The sequence below is a fragment of the Aphidius gifuensis genome, linkage group LG3 (genome assembly GCF_014905175.1).
Source record: "Aphidius gifuensis isolate YNYX2018 linkage group LG3, ASM1490517v1, whole genome shotgun sequence".
Classification (NCBI taxonomy): domain Eukaryota; kingdom Metazoa; phylum Arthropoda; class Insecta; order Hymenoptera; family Braconidae; genus Aphidius; species Aphidius gifuensis.
The window spans coordinates 12854347-12881550 of record NC_057790.1 but is presented as its reverse complement, the minus strand read 5'-3'; the positions used below and the strand labels follow the sequence as shown (position 1 = coordinate 12881550).

Sequence of the window (27204 nt, the reverse complement as noted above, 5' to 3'; positions counted from 1 at the left end):
TAAAAAATAAATATATATATAATATTGCTTGATATAATTGATGAACTGAAGTATACAGCAAGTATACATATAAAATTTACATTGTAATCTTTTTCCTTTTTCGTTTTGTTTTCTTTTTTTTTTTTCTTTCTAAGAACTGACAATTATTTATTGTTTTTCTTGAAAAAAACAAAAGGACTACGTCGATAGTTAACAATATTTATAAGTTTAATTTGATCGTCGTTTTTTTTTTCTTATTCGCGTTTTTCTATAACTTTTTTTTCAGTCTCGTGAAAAAAGTGAAACGTTGATGTGTTTTTATAAATAAATATTAAAATAAATAAAAGTTTACAAAAAAATAAAAAATATATTACCTGTGATATTCTAATTAAGCTTTTTTTTTTTTAAATGAATTATTAATTGAATTGAATTATTTTAAACAACAATAAATGAATAAAAGTTCATTAACGATTAAGTAAAAAAAAAAAAATATAACAATGAAATACAAAAAAATCCAACTAACACCTGAACGACCAAGACGGTCCAAAAATATGTACCCTGCAAAGGCTCACGACCGAAAAAATGGAAGAAGTGTTAATCGTCAAGCACAAGCTGTATTTTTTTGTGTTCATAGTTTTTTTTCTAAACAGATTCTAGCTGGAATGCCTTTAGGCAATTTCAAGAATATATGGTGAGTTATCAATTTATTTATATTAGTGTATGCTTTCAAAAAAATTTTTTAATTTTCAAATATAATATCGACGGGTGGGAAGGGGGTGGAAGAGAAGCTTAAAATTTCTATGATTAATTTTTAGGCATTTCGACGAATATTATTATCTGGAATCTTCTTTTTAACTTTCAACCTTAAAAAATTAGCTAAAAAAAAAAGAAACATTTTCGATTTTTTATTGATAAATAATACTAGTATATTTTGTCAAGTGTTTATTATTATTTTTATTAGTCCATTTTGCCCCACGTTAAAATTCTTAGTTTTAAAATTCTTAACTATAAATATTGCTTATAATTGTACAAATTTTTAATTTCTATCTATAATGAATAATTTAAAAAAATTATTATTTAACATTTAATTATTATTTTTAGTTAATTTTTATAAAAAAAAGATTATGATTGTTGCTATTCGTTGATTTGAATAACTATATAAAATCTAAATTTGATATAATAAATAACGAGTGCTGCTTGTTGGATATTTATATAAAAAAAAACAATTTCTTCTAATTTAAAAGTTGCTAAATAATTAATATCGTTATTGGTATGTCTAGTTTCAGTTTTTAAATGTCACAACTATTCAATGTTGTTTAATATTTATTAAACTTTCGTAGTACTGGTGATTCAGACATTAAATTTGTGTAGACATTGATACGCCTTTGTCAATGGGGATCACTGTCAATTTCAGTTACTGGTAAATCATCATCATCATCATCTTCATCATCGTCATCATGAACATTATCACGTTTTTGTAGCTTATGAGTTGTAGAATCTTCTGTTGAATCAAGTAGTGGTGATAATTTTTCAGCATCACTGTCGTCATCTTGACATTGTGCCTTGGAAAAAATTATATACAAGATTAATATACATGTTGTTTGTGTTTGATACTGAAAATAAATTGATTTTTTTTATCTCATAATGAGTTGATGATGGTTTTTCATTGACAAGTCTAAGTGTATCTCTAACACGTGCAGTACTTTTATCTCTAGATGTGCTTGTATCACTAGAATGTTTAATTTTTGTACTTGGTGTACGAGAATGATGATCTTGTTTTGCCATTAATACAGACATACGAAATTCTGGTGTTGGACATGAGCATCACAAATATATTTACTTAAAAATTTAATTTGTTTATTCATTATTATTATTAATTTATTAATTATTATTTTAATTATTACTCTTGAATAAAACATTCCCTTATGGTCAGGTGGTTAATATCCCCCAGTCCAGTCTGTTAATTTAACACATGATCATGCTCATGCACAAATGGATGTCAAGCTACGTTCACTAATTTGTCTTGGTTTAAATGAACAAGTTTTACAAGTTTTTTTTTTAATATTGATAATATTAATTATATTTTAATGAAGGTATCAACCATGGAGTTTTATCAACAGTCCTGGATGGGTACAATTTAAATGTGAACTACGTATTCTCAGTCAGTTTGCATTTAATTTTAATCCAGACTGGGAATTACCACCAAAAAAAGAACAATCACAACCACTTAAAGATGGAGTTAGATATATGCTAGTGAAGCATCATTTATTCAGTTGGGATTTATATATACTAAAAAAAAACATTGCTAAACATTGACGTAAAATTTTATTTTCTTTGTATCAAACAATCAATTTAGTTGAGTAAAAAGTATTTGATTCAATTCATACTTTTACAAAATTATTCTTTATAATTCAAACCATTTTATTTTTATATTGATAGTTTTAACTTTAACTTTTTCTACTGTCGTATTCGTTTTATTAAATTACTACTTGACGACAGTTTGCAAATTTTTTAATTATAATCTATTAGACATCATTAATACAGACATACGAAATTCTGGTGTTGGACATGGTGATGTGCCACTTACTCGTGTTGATGTTGATGATAATTCACCATCTTTTGAAGTTACGTGCTTTCATACTGGTGTACGTTCTGATGATCTAAAAACAAAATATCGTATTATTTTTAAAATTAATTTTATAAAATATTTAAAGACATTGAAAAAGGTCATTCACATCAAGGTGTTTTTGTTTTTTTTGTTATGAATTTTATTTAAAAATTAAAAACATGCCATAACAAATAAAGTGAATGAAATTATTGGTAAAGAAATTAGAGTAATTCAACAGTTTATAAATTAAAATTTTTAATTTGTTAAATTTATTTCGTTCACGTGTTAAAAGAAAAATGAAATAATTTACCTGTTGAGTACTTCAACAGCGTATTAGTGTATGCTTTCACTTGGGTTTCGTTCTTTAATAAATATTTTCAGTGTATTATCTAGGGGTTGCTTTTATTCGATAATTTGTCTTGTCAAATTCTGTTATTTTAATTTTCTAAAAAATACAAAAAAGAAGCAATAATTATTCAAGTGTTGAATATTTTTAAATGACAATTATTTGGTCTTACTTTTGCAATTAAAAATGGTTTAGCACTAAACATAAATAATAATTCATGTAGATAATTATACAATAGACTGTCAAAATCATGTCCTTCTGATTCAATATCATATTTTTGTAATATTTCAACATCATCTATCGGACTCATGTAATTGAACATTGCAATTGCACATTGTTCAAATGCTTCTTCGAGTGATCCACCCCATGAATGTAATCTTTAACATGAAACTTATTATTTTTCTATTTAATTTAATTAATTTTATGCTCATTAAATAATTTTTTTATTTAGATATTTTACTCACTGAATATCTGTAGATAAATGAACATTTTTTTTTTTTTTTAAATAAATATAATAGGGCAATGGTAGGCGCAGCTGTTGGCTGGAACCCGCAAACAGTAAAACGTCATGTTGAATCTGCTCAAGCAGGCGTTGAATTTTCGACTCCTGGTAAAATAAGGAGCCGAAAAAAACTGAAGCAGGATGTGGATGAAATTGTAAAACAACAAATAAAAAATATTATATATGAATTCGCCGCCCTTCGTTAGTATATAGCCAATATATATTTTTAATTTTTTACCCTGATATAATATTTAATAAAATCCAAATTCTTTAGGTCAGTCTATCACCGTGTCGAAGCTTCTCGAATTAATAAGGTACGTTTTTAATTATACTTCATGGGCACTGAGAAAAATAATAAATAAATAAAAGTTTTTTTTTTAAATAAAGTATAATATTATTATCAACAGATAATAAATGCTACAGCTTTTCCAATATGTATTATTTATTAATTTATTTTCTCGGCAATTAAGAAAATCAAAATAATTATTTAAATTTATTTGTTGAAAAAAACATTTAAAAAATTTGAAAGTATCAATTAAATTTTAATTAAATCACCAATAAAATAAGGACTTAATCTTGCAAAATTTTTTTCATTTTAATTAAATAATGCACTTGATATTTTATTAATTTCAATAGTAAGTAATGTTATTTTATGTTGATTTGTTATATCAATGCTTAATTTATTTATTGTATAGCTAATTAGATTTTTAAATAATGTTAAAAAATATTGACAACACGTGTTTATTTTGTTTATCAAAAAACAAAAAATGCCATTTTATTTAATATTCATTATCTGTAACTGGTTGGTGTGTCTTATTAAATTTAATAACTTTGTTTTTAAAAAAATAGGGAAAAAAAAATTAAATTCGATGGCTCGAATAGTACTTTACGTAAATTAATAATAAGGATGGGATTTTCATGGAAGAGAAGGGATGGAAGACGGTATTTGATTCATCGCAAAGACATCGCTATCAAAAGAATTCAATTTCTCTCTGCATATATGGAGCTAAAAAAAAAAGGCTTGGATTTCGTTTTTGTGGACGAGACATGGATTTTTAGACAAGGTGCAATGAAGACAAAAGAATGGCAAAATAAAAAAACTGAAAGTTGCTCAAAAAAAACAATTAATCCTGGTGCAAGATATATAATCCTTCATGCAGGTGGAAAGGAAGGTTTTGTACCAGGAGCTGAATTCATCCTCCAAACAAAAAAAAAACCAAAGATTGATGATGATTATCATGATGAAATGAATGCTGTGAAATTTCAAGAATGGTTTACACAGCAATTACTGTCAAACTTGAAAAAACCAACAGCAATAATACTCGATAATGCTCCTTATCACTCAGTACAAGTAATAATTTTTATTTTTTTTTATTGTTATTCTTTTTATTCAAGTTTATAAAATTGTATAATTTTTTTTTATTAATTTACAAATGTGTGTCAGCTATAATTTTAAATTCAAACTCTGCGCATTCACACACACGCACACAGTAATCACATCTATATGCATTTTATTGATTTGCGCAACGCCAAAGTATTGATTTTCTCAAAGTTCACACAAAACACAAGGGAGGCGCTGGTGTATATAAGGTACCATGCAACAAGTGTTTTATATACAACAAGTGTTTTTTAATTTTTATAAGTTTTTAGAAAACACTTGTTGCATGGATTGCTGTATATATGTAATAATTTAAAAATAATTTATTCGTGAAGTTTATTTTTTATTAAAGAATAATTTTTTTTACCTCGTAAGATTGATTTTATTTTCGTTTTAAAAATAGATTTTTTTTTTTTAATTCAGTCAAAAATATAGTATTATTTTTATTTAAATTATATATTTGTGTATATAAAAAAATATAATTAATTTAAAAAAATAATAATAATTTAATTTCAAGTATGAAAAGCTCCCAAGTTCAAGCTGGAACGTCAATGAATTAAGAACTTGGTTACAACAAAAAAACATTCCACACGTCGAAGGTTCTAATAAAGAACAACTACTTCGACTGTGTGGATTATTAAAAGAAAATCAACAAAAAAAATACATCATAGATGAATACGTTAGAGAAAATACAGTGCACACAATATTAAGATTACCACCATATCACTATAAGTATAATGCGATAGAAATGGCTTGGGGTATTGCCAAATGTTATTTCGACAAGCACATTGGTTTTAATCATACTTATAGTGATAAAATAGTCAAGGATTTGTGGCAACAATCATTAAACCAAGTGACACCGATTGTATGGAGTAATATGTGCATCAAAGTTGAGCGAAAAATTACTCGACATTACAATCACTATGTCCTTGGTTTAAGTAAAGAGCAGAGGAAAAGTGGAGCTGGCATCTTTGAAGAACCATCCACTTCATCATCTGAAGACGGTATGTCATCTGGAAGTGACAGTGAAAGTGACTCAAATGAAAATGTAGAAAAAAAAATAGGAAATGATAATATCCAAGATCTCATGGATGAAGTAAGCACCGTTTATGATGAAGCATGAAATAAAACTGTAGGATAATAATGTTTTTATATATTTAATAGTTTGGAATCGAGTACATTGATAAACACGTTGATGACACAGCTCAACCGAGTGCGCTTTCGAGTTTTGAAAATGATGAAGTGGTGAGTATGAATATATATTTATCAAATAGTAATATTATTTAGATTTTTTCTTGTCACTTATTGTTAGTAAAAAATATTTATTAATTACTACATTTGTTTTTAAATTTTCTTTATTATTTTTTATGTTTTTAAATACATCTATGTAGCCATGTATACATATAATTATAAAAATAATTTGTGTTATTCAGATGCAGGTGGATATTCCACTTGATCATTCACCACCATGTATAAGTATAAAAGAGAACCAATCACCACAGAAACTCCCTCTTACACCGGTTTGTAGTCTTTTCAAAATTTATTCGTTGTACAGACATAATTGAAAATTTTCTCAACTTTATTTAACAAACAGGATTGGTTGAAAATGCATGAAGAACAGCAAGTAAAACTTGGTAGTAATGAAGATTTATCAGTGGCTGACCTGGCAACTTTGAGACCAACGAGATGGCTGAATGATAAAGTAATAAATTTAAATAATTAAAACAAATAATACTGTATAATTTTGATTAATATTTCGTCTGTCTCTAATTTTTATTTTAACAATTTTCCATAGATTATAAATACATATTTCAAATTGATAATGGAAACAGATCCATTATTAATTTATTCGACAAATTCATTTTTCTATCAAAAGCTGCAGAGTTGTCAATATGAAGAAATAAGAAGATGGACCAAAAATGTATTATATTAATATTATATTTTTAATTTGTATAACTTTATTTACTATTTTACAAGAAAAAATTATTTTTTTAGGTCAATATTTTTTCTAAAAAATACATGCTGATTCCAATACATTTACGTGACCACTGGGCAGTTTGTGTTGTAAATTTTGAGAAAAAAATTGTATCATATTATGATAGTCAAGGTCGTGAAAACCAAGGAATTCTAAATGTAAGTATCTTTGTTTTTGTTTTTAATTTACTTTTTAAGTTACTAAAAAAAAATTAAAATATCATAAAAAATGATTTTTAAAAACAGTTATGACTCGAAAAAAGAAATATTCATTTATACAGTATTTATTTTAAAAAATTAATAAATATAATTATCTATTTGCACTCACACATTATAAACTATTTCAACTATATTCATTTATACAATTAAAATGTATACAATAATTATTTATACAATTTCTTAAGTAAGGTATTATTTCAAAAAAAAAAATATTTATATGCACAATTCATTTGCTTTTAGTCTATTTTCCAATTCCTTCGTGATGAATACTATGGAAGAAACGAGAACACTTTGGTCCCTTTTTCAGGCTGGATGACTGAGCATGTGAAAGTAAATTAAACTATAAAATAATATATATCAATACATTAATTAACTGTATATTAAATTTTAGAATATACCATTGCAAAACAATTTTTGGGATTGTGGAGTTTACACATGCATGTACGCTTTGTATGCATCAAAGAATCGTCCTTTTGATTTTATGGACAAAAATATGCCTGACAAACGACTACAAATGAGTGCAGAAATAGTCGAAAAAAAAATTAAACCGTTTCCTGCTCCAATTAGAACTTCAATTTTAATCCAAACAAGTCACAAAGATGTGCTTCTATATGAATCCTCTGATTACAGTCAAACAGCCCAGCCGGAAGATCGGAGAAATGCCCAATGCATGGCAATTGCAACTTTTGCCATTGCAGCTTTGAGCATTTATGATCATGTAACCATCACCAAGGCAATCATGAATAAAATAATACAAGTAGGTGATGATTATTATGTAAAATGCCGAGAGAAATTCCCCAACAGCCATTGTCATCTGGCTTCAGATGAACTGGTAACGTCTTTAATTATTGAAAACGAAGCTGTTAAAGTAAATATCAATCAAATACCTATGCAGGGATATTTTAATAAAGAATGTTTCAATAATCTATTAGTAAATATACAAGAATGTATTAATGAATGCAAACTTGATATTAAAAAATGGGGTTTTTTATTTGTTGGTCATTCTAAAACAGTAGCATTTACAGTCAAATCACTTTCAGGTGGTTTCCTGAAAGGACCTACTTTTTTTTTATTCAATTCTCACCGTGTAGACAGAAATAATAATTCCATAAAATCATCCAATTTAAAATCAGGCTCAGCCAGGCTATATTTATGTCGTTCAATAAATGCACTCATCAAATTATTGCTAATTGAACATCCATTAGATAATACAATATGGCAAATATATTCAGTTAAAGTTGAAAAAGAATAGAAGATTTTAGTTCATTAATTATCAAGCAATATTATATATACATATATTTATTTTTTATTTGCCTGTATTATTATGTACATGATGAAGTTTAATATAATATAATTGTATTTTAATTTTTAATTATTAATTGTATATAACTAGTTTAATTAACGATTGATTTATCAATATTTTAGATTACAATGTAAATTTTATATGTATACTTGCTTATAATATATACTTGCCCGTATTATAATTAATATATAATAAATATTATCAACAGTTTGTTGATGTAATTATTATTTATTTATTGTCATGATTAATAGTGTGTTGATTTTACTTTATCAAGTGATTTTTAAATAAGTATTTTCATTATTGTCTAATAATTGAAATTATATAAAAGTGTGTGTTGATTAAACAATATTTAAATAATTAATTCATCAATAAGATATCAATTAGATAATTAAAAATAATATATTCAAGTAAATTTGTGTGTCAAAGGGCAAAGCTAGACTTTTTAAAATCATCATTGGGATTAATGCCAGCTGGCTTTAAATTCTTAGTGAATAAATTTATATTAAGTAAATTAAATTTCAAACTTTCTTTTTATTATTTATTAATATATATATTTCATTTATTAATAAAATATATATGTATAATACTATAAAAATGAGTATACAGAAAAAGTTTTGAAATTTCATGTGACGAAATGTTTTTGTGTCATGTTTGGATCATCTAGAAATAGCCACTCGACAAATGAAACATTTTGAAATTATAATTACTTATCCCACTTGAATATAGATCTTCTGTTTTTTTAATCTTTTTTCAACTTAACAAACTCTATTAAATTCACTAAAGAAAATAAAAATAAACGAATACTTTTTATAAATTTAATAAATAACATGTAAATGAAAACCTGTCTTGAAAAAAAATAAAGTCACAAATTGTCGTTTAAAGAAATGTATCAATGAATTTTTCATTAAATTAATTTTGATATAAATAAAAATGTGTATTGATTCATTTATTTAAAGCAAAAAAAATTTAACACATACGTGGAAAAACCTGTAATAATAAAGAATTAAAAAAGCTTTAATTTGGTGAAAAAAAAAATGAAAAAAAAAAAAAATAATACTAGCAACAGCAACAGAAGCTGTACCTTGAATCTCATCATTAAATGTACAATAATTGTCTCGATATTTATACAAAAATCTGAAAGCATTATGATTTCTAAAATCTTTGAACTAAAATAAAATAATAATATTGAAATTATAATACATCATTTTTTTTACATATAAATATATAATTAAACATGCTTAAATCGAAACATTCTTGATTTGTCCATACTTTTTAACACAAGCAGCCATAAATTCATCAATTAATCTATCATAATCAGCAACTTGACCAATATCATCACACCAATTTTAATTGGAAGACATTGATGTGATGTTAAATTACCAACTGGTATGCCCATACCAGAAAAACTCGAATCACCAAGACCAAGAACAATATCCACTATAACATGCTAATACAGTAATAATGTCACAAGATAACTTCAAATATTATTTCATATTATAAAAATAATACACAACCATATTTTGATGAGAACCATAAACACCAGAATACCCAAGCCCAGGCAATGATGTCAGCTGTCATTAAATGTCACAAGATAACTTTAAATATTATTTTATATTATAAAAATAATACACACCCATATTTTGATGATGAACATAAACACCAGTATACCCAGGTCCGGGAAATGCTGTCAGCTGTCATTAAATGTCACGAGATAACTTTAAATATTATTTTATATTATAAAAATTATACACAACACATATTTTGATGATAAACATAAACACCAGGTATCCAGGTCTAGGCAATGCTGCCAAGTGTCATTAAATGCCTCAAGATAACTTTAAATATTATTTTATATTATAAAAATAATACACACCCATATTTTGATGATGAACATAAACACCAGTATACCCAGGTCCAGGAAATGCTTTCAGCTGCCATCAAGTGTCACAAGATAACCTGAAACATTTTTTTTTATATTATAAAAATTATACACAACACATATTTTGATGATAAACATAAACACCAGGTATCCAGGTCTAGGCAATGCTGCCAAGTGTCATTAAATGCCTCAAGATAACTTTAAATATTATTTTATATTATAAAAATAATACACACCCATATTTTGATGATGAACATAAACACCAGTATACCCAGGTCCAGGAAATGCTGTCAGCTGTCATTAAATGTCACGAGATAACTTTAAATATTATTTTATATTATAAAAATTATACACAACACATATTTTGATGATAAACATAAACACCAGGTATCCAGGTCTAGGCAATGCTGCCAAGTGTCATTAAATGCCTCAAGATAACTTTAAATATTATTTTATATTATAAAAATAATACACACCCATATTTTGATGATGAACATAAACACCAGTATACCCAGGTCCAGGAAATGCTGTCAGCTGCCATCAAAAGTCACAAGATAACCTGAAACATTTTTTTTTTATATTATAAAAATTATACACAACACATATTTTGATGATAAACATAAACACCAGGTATCCAGGTCTAGGCAATGCTGCCAGCTGTCATTAAATGTCACAAAATAACTTTAAATATTATTTTATATTATAAAAATAATACACACCCATATTTTGATGATGAACATAAACACCAGTATACCCAGGTCCAGGAAATGCTGTCAGCTGCGATCAAAAGTCACAAGATAACCTGAAACATTTTTTTTTTATATTATAAAAATTATACACAACACATATTTTGATGAGAACCAAGAACACCAGGTACCCAGGTCTAGGCAATGCTCCCAGCTGTCATTAAATGTCTCAAGATAACTTCAAATATTATTTTATATTATAAAAATAATACACACCCATATTTTGATGAGAACCATAAACACCAGGATACCCAAGCCCAGGCAATGATGTCAGCTGTCATCTGACATCAAATGTCACAACATAACCTGAAACATTTTTTTTTATATTATAAAAATTATACACAACACATATTTTGATGATAAACATAAACACCAGGTATCCAGGTCTAGGCAATGCTGCCAGCTGTCATTAAATGTCACAAAATAACTTTAAATATTATTTTATATTATAAAAATAATACACACCCATATTTTGATGATGAACATAAACACCAGTATACCCAGGTCCAGGAAATGCTGTCAGCTGCCATCAAAAGTCACAAGATAACCTGAAACATTTTTTTTTTATATTATAAAAATTATACACAACACATATTTTGATGATAAACATAAACACCAGGTATCCAGGTCTAGGCAATGCTGCCAAGTGTCAGTAAATGTCTCAAGATAACTTTAAATATTATTTTATAATATAAAAATAATACACACCTATATTTTGATGATGAACATAAACACCAGTATACCCAGGTCCAGGAAATGCTGTCAGCTGCCATCAAAAGTCACAAGATAACCTGAAACATTTTTTTTTTATATTATAAAAATTATACACAACACATATTTTGATGATAAACATAAACACCAGGTATCCAGGTCTAGGCAATGCTGCCAAGTGTCAGTAAATGTCTCAAGATAACTTTAAATATTATTTTATAATATAAAAATAATACACACCTATATTTTGATGATGAACATAAACACCAGTATACCCAGGTCCAGGAAATGCTTTCAGCTGCCATCAAGTGTCACAAGATAACGTGAAACATTTTTTTTTATATTATAAAAATTATACACAACACATATTTTGATGAGAACCAAGAACACCAGGTACCCAGGTCTAGGCAATGCTGCCAGCTGTCATTAAATGTCACAAAATAACTTTAAATATTATTTTATATTATAAAAATTATACACAACACATATTTTGATGATGAACATAAACACCAGGATACCCAAGTCCAGGCAATGATGTCAGCTGTCATCCCACATCAAATGTCACAAGATAACTTCAAATATTATTTATTATTATTATTATTATTTTTTTTACTTTGTATCGTTCTATACCCGACATGAGGATTCACATTTATAGTTTTATATAATTATATCTGGAACTTGGAATGAACCAGATGTCATTTTGTTTTTTCCGAAGCTGGCCGAATAAGAAAAGTTTGATTGTGTTGGTTCTCCCTCTCCTTTTTCCAGTATAGTGGGGATAGCTCTCAAATTATCTTTGGTAAATTTGACTTTAGTGCTATTTTTCCAGAGCCCTGATCAAATACAACAGACCTCGTTTTGTATGAATAACTAAAAAATATTTTAATGTCTTCACACTCAATTGGAGAATATTTTTTTTTTAAGTCGTCTGTTTTTTCACTAGCTGAGTACCAAGATAATATAAATTCTAGTTTATCCAAAAAATTTTTCCACCTATATACTGCAAACGAAATTTCTTTTCTTGAAGTATTGTCACAGATTTGAATATTAATTCGATAATCTTCTCCAAATCCAACACGTAGGTTTTTCGTTTTAGACTTATTAAGTGCAACTGAATGTGACAGAAGAAGATTACTAGTTGACTCCATCGTTAACTTTTAATTTTACCTATCATTACATCGTCTTTTATACAATTAGATAATAAATAGTGGGGAAATTAATAAGTAGAGGGATAAGATATTGAGGTGGGGACGGGCTTCACATCTATATGACACTTTTCTTTTTTAAAGAAAGATAAAATTTTTTTTATAATAATTACAATTGGTGGAAATGAAATTATGGAGGTTAATATTGTAGCCATAATAATTTCACTAAGAATAATTTTAAATATAATATTTTTTGACTGATTTTTTTCATTTATTTTTTCTTTTTGATCTAATATCTCTTTTCTTATTTCTTTAAGAGATATATCATAAATCAATACCGCTGGGTTTGCTGATGAATAGTTTGTTTCTCCTATAGTAAAATCAACAATTTCAGGCAATAGTTTTGTAACATTCAATGTTGCTGTAGTTTTAAATTCATATATGGTATCAATATTGACTACCTGTTGACCAAAAATTGTTCCGTAATTTATGCGTGCGTGGCAACCTGCTTGGATCCGTAGTATACCAACACCACGAATAACAATAGTTTTTTTTTTCTTGTTTCCACACAGTATATGTATTTCTTGTTCTCCTGGTAAACTATATAACCATCCTCTTTCATTACTTAATTTTTTCCAGTACGGTGTGAAATGACGAGAAATATTAATGTCACAATTAAGTAAAGGCGATTCATTAATTTTTGTAATTAGAGAAATTTCACAACCAGCTTGATGTGAGCTCTCATACATTGGATATGATAATGATTCACATATATGTATATTTACACTTGCTTGACAAAAAGGTAAATCAATTTTATTTTTTACAAGTGTATATTGCGATTGATCTGATGACAAAATCAAATAATTAGCTCTTGGTTTTATCCACGCTGATCCTATTGTATTATTCCCTAATTGTTGAGCAATAGGATACGATCTTAATTTATGTATATGATGAATTTTTTCTTCAGTCAATGGAATTCTCATTAAAACAAATAATCTACCATTGTCATAACCTATATCGATTTGTGATATTTTACTCAGATGACCAGCTACTGCATCTCTTATATTCATAGGTAAATTAAATTCACCACTATGTTTTGCAAAAAACTCAAGTGAGCCTTCTAATTTTTCTGCTGATAATATTTCAGGATGAAGTATATTTAGCTTTGATAAATTAATGGAATCAATTACAATTTTTAAAAAAAAATTATATCCATCTACAACATTCCCAAAGTCATCTAAATAGAGAATTGTTTGATAATACAGCTCCCAATATGCTCGTGTTCCTTTCTCACGATCATAACCAAACCATTTTTCAAAATCTTCATATATTATATAAAACGAGCCAAGTGTTGAATTTCCTATAGTTGAATAATCTATTAAAATTTTATTAAATCGTTCTACTTCAGCTGGTAATATATGCGTAAGATTCTCAAGATCTGATACAAAATTTTTTTTTTCTCTCAACATGTTATCAATTTTATTATTGTATAATGCAGATTCTTCATCACTCAAAGATGTGAAAAAAGACTTGTCTATAAAAGTATTTCTATCATTAAATACATCACGCTTTTGTCTTATATCTTTCTCTATTTCAGGTTGCGTAGAAATTGCTTTCAATTGACGTACATATTCTTCTGTAACATTTAGTTTTAATTGTACCGTATGTTGCCTTTGTATTACTGCGTCACACAGGGAGTGCGTATAATGCATCACATGTGTACATTTGTCTTTTAATATTTCTACAGCCTTGATTACGTCATCATTTAAATATGTTTGTTGTTTTATATACCAATCTAATTCAATGAATGTAATTAGCTTCCAGTTATTTATTGAAAATTTAAAATCGTATAAATAATCGTAAAATAATCCTGCACCTTTTTGTATTTGTTTGACTGTATAGTCATTTTTACTTGCAGCCGAAACACTTAACACGGAAAAAATTATAAATAGATACATTGTACCTTTTTAATAAACTAACATGAAATACTATTTATCAGCTCTATTTATACTTATTTTACCGTAATTACCGCCACCTGTACTTGAAATATTTATTACAATTATTATTTGAGTGACATACTTGCATGAAATAGCGCATATTTACATAATACAATGACACACCTGAGGGTCACAGCTGGATAGAAAGAGAGCAACGAAAAAAGCAGGTATAGGAAAAAATGCAAATGAAAATAGAAACTTCTCTATTCTTTATACAAAAATATATTTTTTCTTTTGACTGCAATATTTTTTGTTCGAAAAATAATTATTTACTGTCTTGGTATTTTTCAACTATATTTATTTTTAATGGAACTGTTTACTGCTGGCGCCGTATTTTTTTTTAAAATTCAGGGTGAATACAGGGGTCTAAAGATCTATTATGCGAGAAAAAAAATGTCCTTTTGATTATTTAAAATGTATAAATTAAAATGCTAGAATATAAAATTAGTTTGAGTTTATTTTTTCCAAAGAAAATTTTTTTTTTAAATAGAAAACTTTTTTGTTTATTGACTGGCAGCACTATTATTCAATTTAAAATTGTACCCCGAATGTTTAGAAAGAATATAGATCTATTAAATATTTAACAACGATCTTCATTAGCTTTTTTGGAAGATATCAAAAATTTGAATTTCAAGTTACAATAGATTATGCAAAATGGCAACTGGTAAATTATTTAAAAAAAAAAAAAGAGAAAAAATTATTTAAAAAAGATAAAAAATTATTTAAAAAAAGAAAAAACTAAAACGTAAGTGGGGAGTGCTTTTCCGACATCTTTAATCCTAATTTTCGAGTCAGTTGCACATCGTCTTCAACACCTTTAACATGAACAACTTATGTGAAAAATTTTTAACCAAATCTTTTAAAATCATATCACCGGGAGTCGTACAAGTTACGCGCAACTATACATTTAAACGCCCAAAGATAATTCAAAAAATATGGTCACTTAAAATTGAAAAGTAGTATGAAGGAAATATATTATATCATAAAATATATAACTTTGATTGATAATTTAGCAGAATCAGTTGAAGATTTTGAGGGTGATTTGAAAATATTCAAAGACGATCTCGATGAAGATCGCATAAATGAAATACTTTCAAAAGATAATGCAGTAAAAAAAATTTTATATGGTTTTTTAAAAAGATGTACCAATGCTATCAATAATCGGAGCTTTATCAAAAAAATGTTACGTAAGTATTTAAATAATATATTAATACAGTGAAATAAAAAAGTAAAAATAATACAGTGAAAATAATACAGTGGAATAAAATAATAGAGTGGATTTAAAAAAAGTGAAAATAGAATAAAACAGTGAATTTATATATTTTACAGGTGAGCGACAATTACGTATTCGGCAAAAAAAAGCAAAGATCATAAGAAGAAATATGATTAGAAGGATGGTTGTTCAGGAGCGTTGGCGTATCCAACGTCTCAAAAACCTTGAGGAATGGAAAAAAGAAAAAGAACGTGAACGATCAGATTCTACGTCATCGAGTGATAATTGGATATGTAAGTGTTTTAGAAAATTATTATTTTTTAATTTTGCTTTTTGTTTTTAAAATGATTTCTTTTTTAATTTTACTTTTTGTTTTTCAAATTATTTTTTTTTTTTTTTAATTTTACTTTTTGTTTTAAAATTTTTCAACTTTTTTTTTTTTCTGAAAAAAAAATTTTTTTTTTTTAATTTTACTTTTTTTCTTTTAAAATTTTTTCTTTTTTTGTTTTTAAAAGTTATTTACATTTTTGTTTTTTTAATTTTTATCTAAATTTTTTTTTCTTTCAATCAATATTTTTGCATTTTATTTTTTACCGTTTTTCTGATGACCTATTTCTCAAACATTCATTCATTCATTGTTGAAGCGAACCCGAAAAAATGTCATTCATCCGAGGGAACGGGAGTTTCTTCACGGGAGGGATTCATCGGTGTACCAGAAAGCAGTGACTCTGACGTCACGGATTTTGAGGAGCCCCAATGCATCGAGGTTGGACAGTGTTACGTTTGTGGGAAAGACATAAACGTAAACAAACAAGGCTGTGACGCTTGCCGGAACGAAAAAATATAGTATGTTATTTTTTTTTTATTCGATTAAATTTTTTTTTGTCAGTTTAATAGATTTTTAATATAACAAGTGCATGCAATGTAAATATAAGCTAGGTGGGAGTACATATGGAGTTTCACCGAGTCATCGCCCGATTCACTTGGAAATTTTCTAGGTGTATTTTGGACAAAACGACCTTATCTTTTTTCCACCATTTTTACGCCAATAATTTTTCCTACTATCAGTATTTCTTTAGACCAGGTTTAATCTCTTGAAATTATATCATCTCAAGGTAAAAACAAGTCACCCATAAAAATTTGGTAAAAAAATTTTTTTTCAATCAGTTATAAAAAAATTAGTAATTATTCTCAGCCCATTCCCAAATTTTTATGGGTGACCTGTTTTTACCTCGAGATGATATAGGAAAAATTTCAGAATTTTAAACCTGGTCTAATTTGAGAAATACTCATGATAGTAAAAAAAATTATTTTATGGTGTAAAAATGGTGGAAAAAAATTGAAAAAAAATAAGGTCGTTTTTTGGTCCGAAATACACCTAGAAAAAAATTTCTAAATGAATCGGTAGGGGTCAGGCCGATGACTCGGTGATTTGACTTGGAATGCCCCATATATATTCGGGAAATTTATCATTTTTATTTAGTAAATTTTTAATATTAATCATGGATAATTCAAGTGAAGACGAATGTCAAGACGGTGGAAGTGAAGATTGTATAGAATTACTCGATGAAACGCGTGAAGAAATACCTAAATTTTCACTCACAAGTACGACGTATACATTCAAAATAAAAGATGTTCCTCATAATCGCGGGCTTGTTGAGTTTATTGAGAGTGCTTTTCGACAAGTATATAAACGTGTTATGTCTTTGTCTAGCAATAACACTGACCGAATTATTTTTAATTTCCGATCAGAAAATATGACTAGTGATTCATTTACAAATTTAACACCAATTAATGAGTTTACTTTTGATCGTTTATGGACAATAATAAGTAGTATACCTCAAAGTGCTGGCGGTATAGATGCGACGGCTGCATTTAATATAAAAGTTATAATTTTAAAACGAATTGTTGGTGGATGTGGAATGCCTAAAAGTGAAAGATCGAGATGTGGTACACTAATAATTAATAATAAAGATAATTTATGTTTACCAAGATCAATCGTAGTAAAATTATCTGAATTAGAGACAAATAAACTTGACGTGGCTAGATTAAAAGCAGTTCGTGACGCTCGATATGAATTACAAAAAACATTGACTCTTGAATTTATAAATAAATCTGGTGTTGTTATTCCACCTGAGGGATGTGGGTTAGAGCAAGTGAGACAATTTCAGATGTATTTAGCAACATGCCCAATCAAGCGTGTTTTAAAAATATATAAATATGTTTCTAATAATATCAATGGACATGAATTAATATTTGATGGTACAGATTTAGTTGAGGGTTTTATTCGTGAATAACAAAATTATATACCAATTGCATATTATGAAAATAGTCATCATTATAAACCAATAAATAATATAATAACTTTTATGCATGGTACAAAAAAATATTGTTTAATTTGTGATAAAAGATATTCATCACCTGAAACGCATTTGTCATGTCCTGGTCGTTGTGACCGATGTTTAAATAATTTGTGTGAGATAAATGTAGATTTAATCGAGTGTCGTGATTGTGATCGGAGTTTTTATGGACAACAATGTTTAGACAAACATAGGACAGCTCAATCTTATAATTCAAAGCATTCAGTGTGTGAGGCAATAAAAAAGTGTAAAAAATGTTTTAGAAAAGTTTACTTAAATACGCGTCATTTATGTGGATATTATTATTGTTCTGCGTGTGAAGAACTTCAACCACCATCACATTTATGTTATTTTAAAAGTAAAATGAATTTTAAAAAGAAAAAAGATCTTTGTGCTTATGTTTTTTATGATTTTGAGACAATGCAATCTAAAACAGTTAATAGTCATAATAAAATTTATAAAATTCATGAGGTTAATTATGTAGTAGTTCATCTTGTGTGCGATAAATGCGACAAGTGATTTAGATGAGCCTAATATACCGATCGAGAATAAATGTGATTCATGTACTACTCGCGAATTTATCGCTGAAGGGAAAGACACTGTAAAAAAATTTGTTGATTTTTTATTTGGAATAAAAAATAAATATAGTGAAATTATTGTATTAGCTCATAATCAAAAAATTATGATGGTCAGTGGGTTTTAAAAGAATTAATTAATCGTAAATTAGAAGGAAAAATTAGTACTATAATTACTGGTACAAGTATTAATGTTTTGTCAATTGAAAATATTAAATGTATAGATTCACTCAATTTTTTTCAAGCACCTTTGAGTGCTTTACCTCGTATGTTTGGTCTTGATGAAAAAATTTCAAAAGGTTATTTTCCACATTTTTTTAATAATGAATTAAATCAAAATTATATCGGCGAGGTACCACCACCAGAAATGTATGGTGTGCGTGCGAAAAATAAAAAAGAAGCTGACAAATTTGATAAGTGGTATAAAGAAAGAGTAGACTCTGGAGAATTATTTGATTTTAGAAAAGAAATGAAACTTTATTGTACTCTAGATGTAATTGTTTTACGTATGGCATGTTTAAAATTTATAAATTTAACCTAAAAAATTACTAATGTTAATCCATTTCGTGAAGCTTTGACTTGTGCTTCATTATGTATGCGTGTTTTTCAACGTAATTATCTTACTAAAGAAAAAATCGGAATCGTTCCCAGGTCTGGTTATAGATTAAGCGACAATCAGTCAAAAGAAGCTCTTCAGTGGCTGGAATGGTTAGCATATTCAACAGCAAGTAATATTCGACATGCTGGTAACTCTCATGAAGTCAAAATAGGTCCAAAAAAAATTAGAGTTGATGGTATAAATGAAAGACGAAAAAACATTTTTCAGTATCATGGTTGTTGGTGGCATGGATGTATCGAGTGTTTTATGTTTAATCGTGATCATGTACAAAAAGATGGTACAACTTTGAATGAACGTTATGAACGTACGCAAAATATTACAAAGTATTCAGAAGATCAAGGTTATGATGTTATTGAAAAATGGAGATGTGAAATCAAAAAATTGTTGAAAGATGTACCTCAAGTAAAAAAATTTGTTGATTCTATCGATGCTAATTATTACACAGCATTGAACCTACGCGATGCTTATTTTGGTGGTAGAACGGAGAATTTCGTCGAGTCATATACAGTACAACCCGGGGAAACTATACAGTATGTAGATTTCACAAGTCTGTATCCGAGTGTCCTTAAGCAATCTGCATTTCCATTAGCTCATCCTAAAGTATATGCTGGTCGCGATATCGAGAAAGAATTTCCAAATAATGATATATCAAAAACTGATGGATTAATAAAATGTCGTGTACTTGCACCGTCTGATTTACACATGCCTGTTTTGCCTGTACGTTCAAAAAATAAAAAACTTTATTTTCCACTCTGTCGTACATGTGTTGATACAATGGAGCCAGGTTTTTGTAATCATAATAATGATGAGAGAAGTTTAATCAGTACTTGGGTGTCGTCAGAACTAAAACTTGCTTTAACAAAAGGATATGTCATAGAAAAAATATATGAAGTTTGGCATTGCGATAAAATGTCGATGAATAATAAAGAAACTAATGAAGTCGGTTTATTCACAGGATATATAAATACTTTTCTTAAAATAAAACAAGAAGCCAGTGGGTACCTATCTTGGGTCAAAACTGAATCTGATAAAGATCAATATATCGAGGAATATTTTCAAGCTGAAAATATTAAACTTGATAAAGAAAAAATAGATTTTAATCCAGGTCTCCGTACATTAAGTAAAAATATGCTCAATTCGTTATATGGTAAATTAGGACAAAGAAGTTCTTATGTATGCAAAACAATTTGCAGTGATTTACAAGAATATTATGATATAGTAGATAACGAAAAAAATTTAATTCAATTTATCGAACCAATAAATCAAGAAACTGTCTTAATTTCGTGGAAATTAATTAATGAAGAAGAACCTTTAACGAAAACAACTAACGTTGTATTGGCGGCTTTTACGACAGCGTACGCTCGGGAAAAATTATATTCTTGTATTCATGAAAATAGTAAACAAATTTTATATGTAGATACTGACTCTATTATAAGAATATGTAAAAATGAAAATGATGAATTAATTACAGGGAGTAAATTGGGAGATTTAACGGATGAGCTAGAAGAGTATGGTGAAGGTTCATATATATAATCTTTTATATCGGATGGGCCAAAATTTTATTCTTTTATTGTACAAAAACCTGATGGTGGTCAAGTAGAAGTCTGTAAATTGAAAAGTGTACGACTTGACTTGGAAGCACAAAAATTAATAAATTTTAATACTGTTAAATCATTCATTAAGCGTGAAATAGATCCTTTTAAAATTGAATGTAATTCTATCCGTAGAACAAGAGATCTACAAGTGTACTCTACTATTGATAAAAAAATGATTTCTGTTACAGGACCTAAGCGTAATCACTACGAAAATATTACATATCCTCTGGGCTATAAAAGACAACGTGTGTAATAAAAAAAAAATTTTTTGAAAATGTAATTAAAAATTTTGTGTAATAAATAAAAATTTACTGTCAAAAAATATTTTTATTGTCAAAAATAAAAATTTTGTTTAATAAATAAAAAAATTTTTTAATAAATAAAGATAAATAAAAATAAAAATTAAAAAAAAAATTTGTCCTATTAATAAAAATTTACTGTCTAAAAATATTTGTTTTGTCGAAAATAAAAAAATTGTTTTGTAATAAAAAAATTATTTTACCAATCATTTTATTTTTCAGATTTCTATATAACTCGATTATTTATTTATTTTTCTCAGTTGTTAAAATGTCTCTAGTGTGTCAATTTCGTTTACTATGCTTCTTGCTGGAGCATCAGGCTGTGGTAAGACTACTTGGTTAAAAAAATTTTTAAACGAAAATATCACCGATGTAAAATTTGATAAAGTTTATTTTTTTTATGGGCAATGGCAAGACAGTTTTAAAGAATTTTCTTCAGTTGAATTTGTAAAGGGTCTACCAAAATTAAAAGAGTTTAATGATAATATTTAATGATTATATTGTTTTATTTAAAAATCCTCGAGATCGTTCGCAAGTATTTTTTTTAGCACGACAAATATACCCTGAGTATTCGCGTTTTCTTCAAGAGGCTTATTTTAAAGCGACCTCTGTACCTCATGGATATATTTTACTTGATTTGAAACAGAGTACCCCAGAAAATCTCCGTGTTCGTACGTGTGTTTTTCCAAGTGATACACATAATTTTGTTGACATTCCACGAAAAGATATAAATACAATAACGTCATCTGATAACATACCAGTTGTACGAATATAATGGCAGTCGGTACGTGTAATCCGTTTAATAAAAAACATAGTGTTCTACTACAAGCATTAGTACATGCTATTCCAAAACAACGTCAAGCAATTTTAAAGCATAGTAACAAAAATCTTATTCGCTGTATTGGTGAATGTTCATTAAATATTTTAAAAGGTACAATAAATATTAAAAAAACAAAAAAAAAAATCAAAAAATCATAAATCAATACTACGTTCTCTGGCCTCTCCAGGAAATATGAAAACAAAAAAAAAAATTTTAATTAATCAATCAGGTGGCGGCTCCTTGTTACCTTTATTACTTACTCCAATAATTACAGCTGTAATTACAAAATATTTTAAATAATGGAACATGCAAGAAAAATGGTTTTAATTCCTGAAGACTCGATTAATAAATTGAATACAAACAATGACGTAGGTACTGTTCAAACACCCGGAGATGTGACGTCACGCCTTGATAATCAACTACATAATATTTTAAATTCAAATGAAAATGACGGAGAAAAGTGGAATGAGTATAAAGTAGTTTTAAGACGATTTTTATTTCTCAATAATAATAATTACAATAATATTGACTACAGAAATTTGAGTAATGATAATGACACAAAATATCCGGAAGACTTGATTATAAAAGCAGTTCCAAAAATTTTTCAAAAAAAAGCACAAAGTTTAATAAATCATATAACCAGAGCAGATAACGGAAATCGATTAAAATGGAATGATAAAGGTTTGGTTAGTATAGACGAAAAAATTATTCATGGTTCTAGTATTATTGATTTAATTAATAAAGCGTTACGTCATCGTAAAAATATTAAAGCAATCAGCCATGATCAGTTTGCACGATTTTTAAAAGATATTCATGCGCCTAGAGATTTTGTTAGTAATATTAGTTTCTGGGAACAAAGCGACAACGATGATGCTGAAGAAGAAGTAATTACACCAAATTTAAGACCACCACCAATTAATAAAAGAAGATTGAGCAGAAGAGAATTGTCTTTTTCTGATGAAGAAATATCTACTGTACGTAAAGATAAAAAACCTCCACAAAAAACTGTAAAATCAGCTACATCAATTTTGCGGCCATCAACAAGGTCATCACAATGGTTGAGCATAAAAAAATAAATTTACCAATCATTTATTACAAGCCTACAAATCCACTATCATTCTCGGGTGCACGAAATATATTTAAAAAATACCCAAAGTCAAAAAAAGAAATTGAAGATTGGTTAGATTCACAAAATACTTATACACTTCATGAACCACTCCGGAGAAAATTTTCTCGTCTACATTATACTACAAAAAATGTAGATGATTTATAGGAAATGGATTTAGCTGACTTGACCTCATTACAAAGTTATAATGATGGTAATAAATTTTTATTAGTTGTCATAGATGTACTTAGTAAGTATCTTTAGGTTGAACCTTTTATTAATAAATCAGGAAATACTATATGTCAAGCACTTGAAAAAATTTTTTCAACTAGTGGACGTCGACCAGTAGTTTTACAATCAGACAAAGGTAAAGAATTTTTAAATAAAAATGTACAAAAATTATTGGATCAAGTCAAAATTCATTTAAACGGTGATTTAAAAGATGAAGATATTTCAGGTTATTTTTATAAACAAGAAATAAGTAAAGTAAATCGAAATATAAATGAAGAATATTGTGATGTTGAAGAAATTCTTGACACACGGGGAAAAGGACAGAAAAAAGAATATCTTGTTAGATGGAAAAATTATTCTAGTGATTTTGATGAATGGGTACCAGCAAAGAATTTAAAAAATCATGTTTAATAAAGATTTTTATATTACACTTGTTAGTAATAAAAATAATCAATATTATCCGAATAATACAACAGCTGCATTTACAACACAATTACATCGTGCATTTAATCTTGAAGGAAGCTGGTCAGTTGGATTGAGTGAAATAGCGTTCCCAAATGCTTTTTTACATATAAATAAAAGTGAAGGAATAATTAATATTGATCTTGGTAATAATAATTTCAACGTAAATATCGAAAGTGGTGTATATCCAAATACAGATAGTGTCATATGGTCATTTAATGAAGATAAAAATTTTATACAACATTTTGAATTAGTATATAATACTCGGACACGTTTTGTTACTATAATAAAAAAATGTAGTGGAAAAGATTGAAAAAAACATAAAATAAAATAAACCAGAAAAATTGCAAATATTCTTGGATATATATACCAAGCTGAGGGTCTTGTTTTTACTGAAATTCAACACGTTTTAAAAGCAAATGCACCGGCAAGCATATTACGTGGGCTTCCGTCAGCTTTATATGTACATTGTGATATTGTTTCTCCTCATATTATTGGTGAATCTAATAAGCAAGTACTTCGAGTTGTGCCTTTTGACTCTAGTAATTATGAATACGGCTCGTCGTTAATTGAAAAATTACAGCCATATTATTTTTCCTTATTACGTCACTCATTTGACACTATTATGATAGATATAAAAGATAGTTTTGGTGGCCCTATCTCATTTGCATACGATCCATTATTCGTGACACTTCGTTTTAAAAAAAATAATTAAAATGTATATTCAATATTATGAAAATCAAGTTGGTGGTGGGGCACTGATCCATCAAGTACATTTAAATCAACGTGGTCAAGGGATAGGAGGGTTTCTTGGTGGTCTCTGTAGAGGAATATTACCACTAATTGGAAGTGCATTGAAACCAGTTGGGAAAGAATTATTATCAGTTGGAATGAATGTTTTGGGTGATGTCATCACTCGTCAGAGCAATTTAAGAGATTCTCTTGATAATCATTTGACACAATCTGGTAATAAATTAAAAAGAAAAGCTATGGATAAACTAGATACATTTTTAAGTGGAGGTGGAGTTGGCTATAAGAGTAAACGACAAAAGACAATAACCAGTCAGAAACGTATAACTTCTCGAAGACAACGTTCCAAGAGAAAAAAAAATCAAAAAGGTCGTGGCATTGTCAAAAGAAAAAAAAAAAGAAAAAAATTCAAAAAGGTGGTGGGAAAAAAATTAAAAAAGTTGTAAGAAAAAAAAAAAGAAAAAAGTCAATTGATATTTTCTCGTCATAATGTCATTTCTTCATAGCCATTCTTGTGAGTGTAGTAAATCTGAATTGGATTTATTCACAATACTACCTACTCAGACTACTGTTGAAGAGTCTCATTGGGTTTATTACAATCCAGTCACAACACTCACAGAGGATTCACCAATTGAATTTCATATTCCAGCTAATGGAGAAGAATATATTGACCTGGCACATACGATGTTAAAAATAAGATGTAAAATTACAAAAGAAGATGGAACTGCTGTTGCCGCTGATGCTGTGGGTGCAACAAATAATTTTTTACATACAATGATTAGTCAATGTGATGTTTTATTTAATCAAAAGTCAGTCTCTGGATCTAATTCTTCATATCCATACCGTGCATATATTGAAACATTATTAAACTATGAATCAGATGCATCAAACAGCCATTTACAATTGGGACTATGGTTTCTAGATACTCCAGGTTTTATGGAAGCACCAGTAGGAGCTGCTGCTGGAGCACAAAATAAAGGATTGCAAGATCGATCACTTTTTATGACTAATGGCAATCAATTTGAGATGCTTGGGCATTTACATGTTGATGTTTTTAATCAAAATAAATTTTTATTGAATGGTGTTGAGATGAAAATAACTTTAACACGATCAAAGAATGAATTTTGTTTAATGGACAACACAGAGGATGGAAATTATAAAGTAAATATTTTAGAAGCAACACTCATCATACGTCGTGCTAAGCTCAATCCAAGTGTACTTGTAGCACATTCAAAAGCATTGGCCAAAACGACTGCAAAATATCCTTTGACTAGAGTAGAAGTAAAGAGTTTTATTTTAGCTCAGGGTATATTATCAAATACACTTGACAATATTATACTAGGAAATTTACCTAAAAGAATTGTTGTTGGTTTAGTTGATAATAGAGCATTTAATGGTCATAGAAAATTTAATCTATTTAATTTTCAACATTTTAATTTAAATTTTTTGGCCTTATATGTCGATGGAAACCAAGTTGGTGGTAAAGCATTATCTCCTAGTTTTAGTAATAATATTCATGATGCTGAAGCCTATCAGACATTATTTTCTGGAACTGGAATACATTTTGCTGATCATGGAATGAAAATTTCTCGTTCTAGTTTTACGAAGGGCTATACTTTATTTGCATTTGACTTAACACCTGACCTCTCTGCTAATGATAGCATGTACTGGAATTTAATAAAAAATGGAAGTCTCAGAATTGAGATAAGATTCGGTGTTGCACTTGCTCAAACAATAAATTGTATAGTATATGCCGAGTTTGATAATATTATAGAAATTGATAGTACACGTCAGGTGTTATTAGATTATAGTAATTAAGAAGGGGTATACGTATATATAGAGCTACTTTAGTTTATGTTATTCAGTCATAAATATGTCGGAAGTTTTAATCATTGATATTCAGTGTCTAGTTGGATCTCGCAATGAATACTACCCGAAAGAAATTTCTGTCTTGACATTACACGATAAATTTATAAGTCATTGGATAATTGGACCACCTTTTAAGTACTCGAAACTTGGAAAAGGAGCTCGTCGACAAAACAATTGGTTAACAAAAAATTATCATAAAATTGATTGGGACGCATCTGAAGTACCTTACAAAAATCTACAATCATTAATTGAAAAAATTGGAGAACTTGGTAAAAATATTTATGTGAGAGGTGAAGAGAAACGTATGTTTTTACAACAATATTTGCGAGAACATTGTATTATTAATTTAGAAAATATATCACCACGATTTGGTTTATTACCAGCAGACGAACATTATTGTTTATTTCACGGAGTAAATTATCCTAATTATACTTGTACTCAACAAAACGTTTATAAATTAAAAAATTGGTTAATTGGAAAAAAATTAATTATACGAAGAGGAAAAAGTGAAGACGACAT

At 27.8% G+C, this 27204-nt stretch overlaps 2 protein-coding genes and 1 long non-coding RNA gene across 3 annotated transcripts; 1 reads left to right on the top strand and 2 right to left on the bottom strand.

The window, feature by feature from the left end:
• Window positions 1–1367: 1367 nt before the first annotated feature.
• On the bottom strand, window positions 1368–1793 carry LOC122850916 (transcription initiation factor TFIID subunit 11-like). The gene is made up of 2 exons (XM_044149966.1): window positions 1618–1793; window positions 1368–1541 (listed from the first exon to the last, which is right to left on the bottom strand). The coding sequence occupies exons 1-2, from the start codon at window positions 1774–1776 to the stop codon at window positions 1368–1370; spliced, it is 333 nt and encodes a 110-aa protein (XP_044005901.1). The 5' UTR covers window positions 1777–1793.
• Window positions 1794–8292: 6499 nt separating this feature from the next.
• Window positions 8293–11518, bottom strand: LOC122851977. The gene is made up of 5 exons (XR_006373779.1): window positions 11400–11518; window positions 11151–11240; window positions 10908–10990; window positions 10425–10747; window positions 8293–10265 (listed from the first exon to the last, which is right to left on the bottom strand). It is a non-coding gene; the product is annotated as an uncharacterized LOC122851977 (long non-coding RNA).
• A 13264-nt stretch (window positions 11519–24782) lies between these two features.
• On the top strand, window positions 24783–26634 carry LOC122850914 (uncharacterized protein F54H12.2-like). Its single transcript, XM_044149965.1, has 4 exons — window positions 24783–25104; window positions 25323–25330; window positions 25381–26212; window positions 26291–26634. Exons 1-4 carry the CDS (start codon window positions 24783–24785, stop codon window positions 26632–26634), a joined length of 1506 nt encoding a protein of 501 aa, XP_044005900.1.
• The last annotated feature ends 570 nt before the right edge of the window (window positions 26635–27204 follow it).

Coding starts and splice junctions, on each gene's coding strand:
- LOC122850916 (XM_044149966.1), bottom strand. CDS start 1,776: ATGTCTGTATTAATGGCAAAACAAGATCATCATTCTCGTACACCAAGT. Junction 1,542..1,617: donor CATCATCAACTCATTATGAG/ATAAAAAAAATC, acceptor ATTTTTTCCAAG/GCACAATGTCAAGATGACGA.
- LOC122850914 (XM_044149965.1), top strand. CDS start 24,783: ATGTATATTCAATATTATGAAAATCAAGTTGGTGGTGGGGCACTGATC. Junction 26,213..26,290: donor TGATAATAGAGCATTTAATG/GTCATAGAAAAT, acceptor ATGGAAACCAAG/TTGGTGGTAAAGCATTATCT.